Source organism: Oncorhynchus clarkii, chromosome 15 (genome assembly GCF_045791955.1).
Source record: "Oncorhynchus clarkii lewisi isolate Uvic-CL-2024 chromosome 15, UVic_Ocla_1.0, whole genome shotgun sequence".
In the NCBI taxonomy this organism is placed as follows: Eukaryota; Metazoa; Chordata; class Actinopteri; order Salmoniformes; family Salmonidae; genus Oncorhynchus; species Oncorhynchus clarkii.
In genome coordinates this window covers 37,955,036-37,963,413 of record NC_092161.1, presented here as the reverse complement: position 1 = coordinate 37,963,413, position 8,378 = coordinate 37,955,036, and the positions used below count along the sequence as shown (strand labels likewise).

The following is an 8,378-nucleotide window of genomic DNA, read 5'->3' as shown; positions in this document are numbered from 1 at the left end:
GGACAACATTCCAAGGGCCACAATCGACAGTCTGATCAACTCTATGCGAAGGAGATGTGTCGCGCTTTATGAGGAAAATGGTGGTCACACCAGATACGGCTTGGTTTTCTGACCAACAGATGCATATCTGTATTCCCAGTCATGTGAAATCATAGATTGAATTTATTTCAATTGACTTATTTCCTTATTGTAAACTCAGTAAAATCTTTGAAATTGTTGCAAGTGGCATTTATATTTTTATTCACTATGAAAGAAAACTGCATACCCAACAGGTAAAGAACAATGATCACACAAATAAAGTAACAAATGAATCAGTCATGTACATGGTGTAACTTGCATAGCAATTCTCAAAATCACTTCTCATATTCCTTAGGAACAAACACAAATAAGTTCATTTTAAGAACTTCACGTTTAAAACAATATAATTGTACAATTTGTACAAAGCACACATACACGGTCAGAAATCATAGTTTTCATATTGACACAAAATAACAGAATGACGTCTCAATCACAAGACCCATTCAGATGCATTTCTTTAAGAAACAAACTTGTATAAGATGCTTATACAGTATATCATGTATCTACAGAACATCCCACAAGATGTCACTGATTCCACTGTTAGCCAGAGAAACACAGTGTTACTGAGTAACACATCTCTTACGTCCAATGAGCCGCTGCATTGTTGAGAGATGGCAAATTAAGGCAGCTACAGAAACCACTCTTCAGACACTGGTCAATTTCATTACACGAGTCCAGTGCCATTGAAGTGCAGGCTATTTACTGTCTCTATCCAATTTTCTGTCCTTCTGGTATCTCTTTCCAAAAGCATCAGTCACACCTTCACCATTGAGTTTTCATGCGTCCCGAACTCAACTTCTTGAGAGTCTCTGACCTAACAGTTCACCAGTACCAGGCTAAGGCGAAAGGTAACAGTTGTCTCTGATATCTTTACCTCTGAAGGAAATACAAATTTCCTTCAGAGGTTAGGCTCAGGGTTAGCCATACTCTGTGGCAGGGGGACCTCTCACTAGATTATAGTATCCGGCCATTGCCCCCAAGTCGATGTACAGGGATCCCTTTCTCCTCAGGTGGGCAGAGTCCTCAGGCTCAGAGTACAATGAGGATTCTGTGAAGAGAAAGAGAATAGTTGTTGTATTAATAGGTGCCCTCATATGCACATTTTTGAGTGTGTACTCTGTCATTTGAATATCAGAGAAACATGCACTTTAAAACATCTCAGATGTACAGTTTATTAGCATATCCCTAAAAGTCCCTACCCTGTGAGGAACAGTATATAAAACAGTTTATTTTAGGGAACAACAATGATAGAGAACAGTAAAATATAGAAGTCCCTACCCTGTGTGGTGTCAGGCTGCTGGCTATGCTGCCTCAGTAGAGGGTGGGAGGCCTCCACCAGGGCTGAGTCTAGGCTCCAGCAGCGTGGCTGTTCCTCTCTGGGAGGGTTGATGGCCTCGTCCCTCAGGAGCTTGGCTGCAGAGCTGCGCTTGGCAGGGTTCCTATCCAGGGCTGTCTCTAGGAAGGACCGCATGACATCACTGCAGTCCTCCGCTATGTCCTCCAGGGGAGGGGCCTGCTTGTGGATCTGAGGGGAGAGAGGAGGATATGGTCAGAGGTCTGAAGTAATACCTCCAGGTAAGGTGAGTTTAGATGGATGGGCGTTTGCACTTTTGGGACTATTCCATTGCGCCAGGCAAGTTCAATCAAGCACAGCTAAAGTATTTGAAGAAAAACAACTGATCGAATCTACTCCTCGATGCTTTCTTCCAATCTTGTTAAATACATTTTCTGGTAGGGTGAAACTAATAGTTATCCTGCATTGAATCTGCACCTCTATGCTATCTGATGGCTCCATCTATTGAGTGTAATATCTTGTAAAATAAGTTTGGTGTACAAGAAAGGGCATCCCTGAAGAATGAGGAAGTAAGTCCTTCCTTAAAGCAGAGATGACTAACGCTTCAAAAAGAGAAACAGGACATATTCAAATCAGGAACATGATCATGGAAAAACACTGTTAAAAGTAAAAACGGAACTGCTGTACTGAGACCGAGGGAGTAAACTACTAACGTGTCATAGACAGAGGCTGACTCCCAAATGGCAACTTATTCCCAACATAGTGCACTACTTTGACCAGGGCCCATAAGACTTTGGTCAAAGGTAGTGCACTATAATAGGGAATAGGGTGCCATTTAGGATGAAGACAAAGTCACGATAAGGGACCTGCCTCTCGTGACATTTGAGAAAAAAAATCCTGTTGCAAGAATCTAGGTCTATGCCGTGGAAATCTGTACAGGGTCATGGAAAAAATGTGACTTTTAGGTGGGTGCAGCAAAACAGGTGTTAATGACATTCTACTAGGTATAGTCCACTTTGCCTCTGACCTACCTCTATCATAAACAGTTTGTTTGATCTTCAGTGAATGTCAAACTGCATTTGTCTGTTTCAAGGAATAACTGGCCACAAACAAGCGAGGGGTTTACCCTCCTTCGGCCCCGTCAGTGAAGCAAGAGGAAGGCCTGTAAGTTCACCATTCACTCGTCTATACACTTCATCCATCCACTTTTCGTTAATACTTGGTGGAGTTGTCACTGATTATGTCCCATGCAAAAACAGCTTCGGCTTCACAGCTCCATATGTGTTCTGTCAATTTCCATGCATCTATTGGAAGTGTACAGAAGTCATTTGTGAACTGTCAGGATATGCTTACTATGTAGAGGTAGGATGGGTAGGGAGGGAGATAGGTAGGGTGGTACTTACTTTGTAGAGGTAGGATGGGTAGGGAGGGAGATAGGTAGGGTGGTACTTACTATGTAGAGGTAGGATGAGTAGGGAGGGAGATAGGTAGGGTGGTACTTACTATGTAGAGGTAGGATGGGTAGGGAGGGAGATAGGTAGGGTGGTACTTACTATGTAGAGGTAGGATGGGTAGGCGGTGCGTGGGTATCTCCTGACCCAGGGTGGGCTGCCAGTCTGCATATGGATGATGGTGGTGCCCAGGCTGTAGATATCTGTCTTGGTGTTGTGTCCTCGACAAAGAACCACCTCCGGGCTCATATACATCTGGGGAAGAAAACACAAGACAACTGTTACTCACAGGGTCAACGGCATAATCCCAATTGTAGAAGAAGAAAATAAGTGTTTGGAAAGTACACATATTTTTCTTTATCAAATGTCATTTTTTGTTATGTCGTCATGAAGCCAGTGATAATAATAACAATCACAACATGAAAAAAGCAAAGAGAAGAGTTTTCTCTGATAATGCACAGTGTCTCTATGACTATGTAATAATACAGGAACCCTAAGAGCAGCTGGCCTTATGTTAGGCTCTGTACTGTATAGCTAATATGGTACTTGTGGTATGGTCTGTCAACTGGAATTTCCAGCAGCCTCAGCAGCTCCACTCCTTTGGCTAGCTGTCTGTTTGGTAGCCCTTTCCCTCCCTGTTATTAATGCTGTGCTGGGTGTCTAGCTCTCTGCTCTGGGACTTTCCCACTCTGTCACCAAGGGTATAGGTTACCACAGAGGGTAGTGGAGTGAATTGGGAAAATATAGATGAGGCAATCACTATGATCTTTCTTAAGACCCTCCCTCTCCTGATCCTCCTGATCCTCCTGTTCCTAACTACATTTGAATCTGAAAGTGCTACTGTTCAAAGGCATTCAACCTTAAACACTGTACATTTTGTAGCCTATGCAGACTTTTGTAGCCTATGTAAAACTCTGTAGCCTATACATTACACACAAAAAACAATAGTCCACCGTACAAGATCTCTGTCACGTCCTGACCTTAGTTCCTTTTTTTATGTCTCTATTTTAGGTTGGTCAGGGCGTGAGTTGGGGTGGGCATTCTGTTTTGTTCTATGTTTGTATTTCCATGCGTTTGGCCTGGTATGGTTCCCAATCAGAGGCAGCTGTCAATCGTTGTCTCTGATTGAGAACCATACTTAGGCAGCCTGTTTTTCCACTATGATTTGTGGGTAGTTATTTTCTGTGTCTGTGTTTCACCATACAGAGCAGTTTCGGTTTTCATTTATTTTCTCTTGTTTTCTGTGTTCAGTTATATTTCATTAAAATATATTATGGTCACTTACCACGCTGTGCATTGGTCCGATCTCTCATATTCCCATTCAGAGGAAGAATGTGATGATTTCATTGCACCTTTTTTTGACTGAGACACTGTGAGAGGAGCACTGACTTGTCTTCTGAATAAATCATTATCAGACTGTGCTGAGGCATTGCGTGATCTCAATCCCAAAACTAGAAACAGCATTTTTATCTTCTAGTTAAACACACTTATTTAACTTATCATGGAGTAACCGGAGTAGGATGGGTCTTCCAATTCATTGCTCTTGTTGTTTGTCATGTCATAGGTCATCATGGTTCGGGTCAATTCCATTTCAATTCAGAAACCGAAATTCCAATTTAAAAAAATGTTGATTGACTGAATTGAAAACGAATTGACCCCAAACCTCTAGGTCATGGCATAGACCCGAGGGTGTATTTTGTTGTCATGTCATAGGCCTGAGGGTGAAAAAAAAAGCAGAATCACTCACCTCTGTGCCTCGTAGATCCCTAGGGGTGTATACCTGCTCTGTCATCTGTACCGTCAGGCCAAAATCTACCAGAACCGCTTTGTCTGACATCAGGACGATGTTGCTGGCTGAAGAGAGAGGGGGAGGGAGGGAGAGTGAGATTCACCATAAAAGCTGCTTAGTTCAGCCATCTCATACATAGCTAAAGAATCTTTGTTGCAAGATACAGTATAGTCTCAGAACCCAGAACCAAATATAGTGTGGACTAACTAGCTACTGTTATTAGTCAATCCCGAAAGATTAGATACAGCACTACCTTCAAAGGTCAATACTTATTCTATGTGATGAGAACTGTAAATACATTCAAAGGAAATGAGAAGTACATTAGAGGGAGCTCCGTGGTTTCTTAAGGTGTCAGCGGCTGAGTTTCCTATGAAGCCGTTTCTTTAAACTGCGGTCTACTCTAAAGCCCTTTCCTGGTTACATTTGTAAAGTAGGTGGTGTAAAGTGTAAACATGTAAAGTGGCTGATGACAGTCACAGGCCCCAAACACACTAGCGTGCGTGCATGTGTAGACATACCTGGGTTCCATTTCTGCTGTATTTGGGGCTAGAATTTGAGAAACCCTAGGTTTCTAAACCCTGGTAAAAGTAGAGGCTGTATGCCTTACTCTTCTTCTCCCTCTTACGCGTACTCTTACGCTAGTCTCTGTCTACTAATGTGTGTTTTTCAACAGTTTGTTTTGAGCTCTTACTCACGTTTGATGTCGTGGTGGATGACATTGTGAGAGTGTAGGTACTCCAAGCCCCGGAGGACTTGCTTGGTGACCCAGATTATCTCAAACTCCCTCATGGGCCCACAGCTGTCCAGTTTCTCCAGAACCGACCCTCCCTCGCCGGCTTCCATGAACAGGTGGATGTTTTGGTCCCAGAGGAGAGCACCATAGAGCTCTGCAATGTTCTCGTGACGGAACCGTGCCTGGATCTCCACATCGGCTGGTTTGAAGTGTTCCATGGGGATCTAGGAGCATGGATATAACCATTAAGGCACAAAGTCTTTAGGACGTCAACTTTCCAATGACTATTGAATAACCAGACCAGGAAGCCACTCTCATCATGTGTAACTATTTGTGGGCTGACATAATATCAATGCTATCCTCACCCCAGGTGAATACCAGCAGGCCTAATCATTAAGCTCAAAATGAAAACATAGATATCAAATGAGAACTTTAGCGGGGAAAACATGTGTTAATGGTGATATTCTATAATGCCGTTTGATTCTTTCCCACTGCATTTGTTATTGTCTAAAACCAGAGCTGTTACTGTGGGGGGTTTCTGCTGAGTTTCCTGTGGGGTAGGCAGCCAAATACTTTCAGTTTCCATCCATATGCAATGCTGGCTTTTTTGTGTCACAGTGAAAACAATGATCTTCTTGCATAGTGTTGTTGCAAGTTTCAAAGTGTCTGTATGCAAACTGACTTGACATGCGACATGATGCTTTGACATGGGTTTTTGTCCTAACGAACTGGTTGCTTCGAGAAATGTATTCTGCAAAAACATGCCAGACATTCCAGCACGGGGCTCATTGACTCACCCGTTTGCATGCCATTCTCTTCCTGGTTATGGCATCCTGGGCCAAGTGGACTTTCCCAAAAGAGCCCTTTGGAACATGGCCGCCGGAGCCAGGAGTCTTATAGGTCCACTTCCATGGAAACAGTAACACATCTGAATCGATGCGATAGTGACCCTTCTTCAGCCCCATGTGTTTCTGCACGTAGTGAAATACAGTGTGAGAGGTGCTTCTGACCCAGTAAAGGCAGTTAAAACCTTGTACAAAGAAGTATACTCTTCTTAACTCTACCCATGATCAGACAAACACAGAAAGAGACACACACATGCAGTGTCAATTCTAACACTAGGAGTCCCTTTGTGAGTAGAATCCATCAACATAGTCTGCTCAAAAGACTAACCAATGTCCTGAAGTCTCACCTTGTTCAGTAACACACCCATCTCCTCTGGCAGGTGCTGCAATACTTCTGGCTGCATGTTAGAGATCTGGTTGACAAAAGAGAGCAAGTCCGCCACCGTCCCGTACCTTACCCTGCCACCACTGTTCCTCTGCTGTGTCCCCTGGGACCCTCCTGTCACTTCGCCCCACGAATGATCCACTGTCTCCTCGTTCTCGTCCATCTCCTCCTGAGAGAGACCCTCCGCAAACGACGCCCCCGCCTCTTTTTCCTCTTCCGTGGTGTGGTAGAGATGTTCCACCACGTCGATGATGTCCTCTATGTTCATGTGAGCCAGCAGGAGTTCTATTCCAGCATTGTCATATTTGTAATCCATCTTGTTGGATTCACTGCTCCAAAATGGTTTCTGAAATGGAAAGTTGAGATTCCATGATGGAAAGATCCTTTGATATTCTGATCCTGGTACAGCTTGTTGGGGAAGCAGAGCAAAGGGGGGGGGGGGGGGGGGGGGGGGAATCTAATCTATAGATGAACCCAGATAAAGGTAATTTCACAATTAGTTGGGAAGCCTCTGGTGAAATTGCACCCTCATGTTAGGGACTTCAGAAGCCTTAATAAAGTGATAAAAATAACAGGCTAAATTTCCACTTCTCCTAAATCACATGATGTGTTCTCATTGTAACCAAGTGAAGAAGTGCAACTAAATAAATTGACACGTTTTGGAAAAATAAGGTTGCAAGCAAATAAGGCGAATCAGGATTAGTTTATAAAAGCGTAATATCAATATGATTACCTGAGTCTTTGTAATAACTTAGGATCAGGTCTGACTGTGCTCACTCCATTCTTGCGTCTGTATGCAGTCAACTCTATTGCTCATTGAAGCCTACGGACCCTCACCAGTGAGGAAGTTGTCAACAGAGGAAGTCCATATCAGTCTCCGTGTGCAGGTGTGGTACTGTATTAATGAAAAACTATGCGAATGCTGTGAGTGTTATAGTCATAGGGTTCCTTTGTAGTTCCGTTTTTCTTTTTCATTCTCCTTAATTTCCCCGTAATATTTGTTTTCCATAGGCGAACGTATTCAGGTGAAGGAAGCTCAGAGAAAGACTTGTGGTTCATCAGATTCAATAGAATAGTTCGGTATATTCCAATGGTGTGAAACTGCAGCCAGCAATTCGGGGCGTTCCTGCTGCATGTGGGCAGTCTTTCATCATACTCCAGTCCAGCTGGTTAAGCTAGCACCCAGTGTCCTTCGCTCCCGACAACTAAAAAGCTTCCTTTACCGTCGTTTACAGAACTGGGGGAAACCAGTGCCCAACAAGCGGGACGATGGACACTGTCTAACGTACTTGTGTATGGCTAGCTATCTACCGTTTGCGCCCCGGCGGGGTTAATCAGTTGCTGGCATCCAACATTATTGTGCATTAATTCCCACATACAGGAACGTAATTTAACCCTTCTCCGATTTTTCAACCCTTGCGCTCTATGTGCGTCAATAACAATACTGTGTTTCGCAATGTCTCGTGTTGTTGAAGTTCAATAACAGTTATGTGAGAAATTACTTAAGTGATAGAAGTGTAGAGAAATTACGTAAGTGATAGAAGTGTAATGAAACTAAACGCAGGTGGTTGCATTACAGAGAGCAAACAAAGTCATTTCAATACAAACAATTAAATTGATCAGTTTGGTATTGCACATGAGTAAAAACCCAATATTAATATTACAGCTGACTGAGCCTTCTTAGTTCTGTTTGAGCCGTCTCTGAACAGGGGGAACACGCATATGCGCTTTAATGCCACTCAGGGCATCAATGGCGTACTCCTTTGGCGTGTAGGTTATGTATGAGAGGAAGCGGTAGCCTCT

The 8,378-nt window shown here is 43.3% G+C and overlaps 1 protein-coding gene across 2 annotated transcripts; it reads right to left on the bottom strand.

The window, feature by feature from the left end:
- Positions 1-216: 216 nt before the first annotated feature.
- LOC139367242 (mitogen-activated protein kinase kinase kinase 8-like) lies at positions 217-7,672 on the bottom strand. Of its 2 annotated transcripts, none has more exons than XM_071105476.1 (8): positions 7,309-7,672; positions 6,649-6,921; positions 6,143-6,316; positions 5,308-5,569; positions 4,571-4,677; positions 2,926-3,078; positions 1,357-1,603; positions 217-1,126 (listed from the first exon to the last, which is right to left on the bottom strand). In XM_071105476.1, the coding sequence occupies exons 2-8, from the start codon at positions 6,889-6,891 to the stop codon at positions 996-998; spliced, it is 1,317 nt and encodes a 438-aa protein (XP_070961577.1). In that variant the 5' UTR covers positions 6,892-6,921; positions 7,309-7,672; the 3' UTR covers positions 217-995. The 2 variants fall into 2 exon arrangements, with proteins under 2 accessions (XP_070961577.1, XP_070961576.1); XM_071105475.1 differs by having other exon boundaries at positions 6,538-6,921; positions 7,309-7,659.
- Between the last annotated feature and the right edge of the window lie 706 nt (positions 7,673-8,378).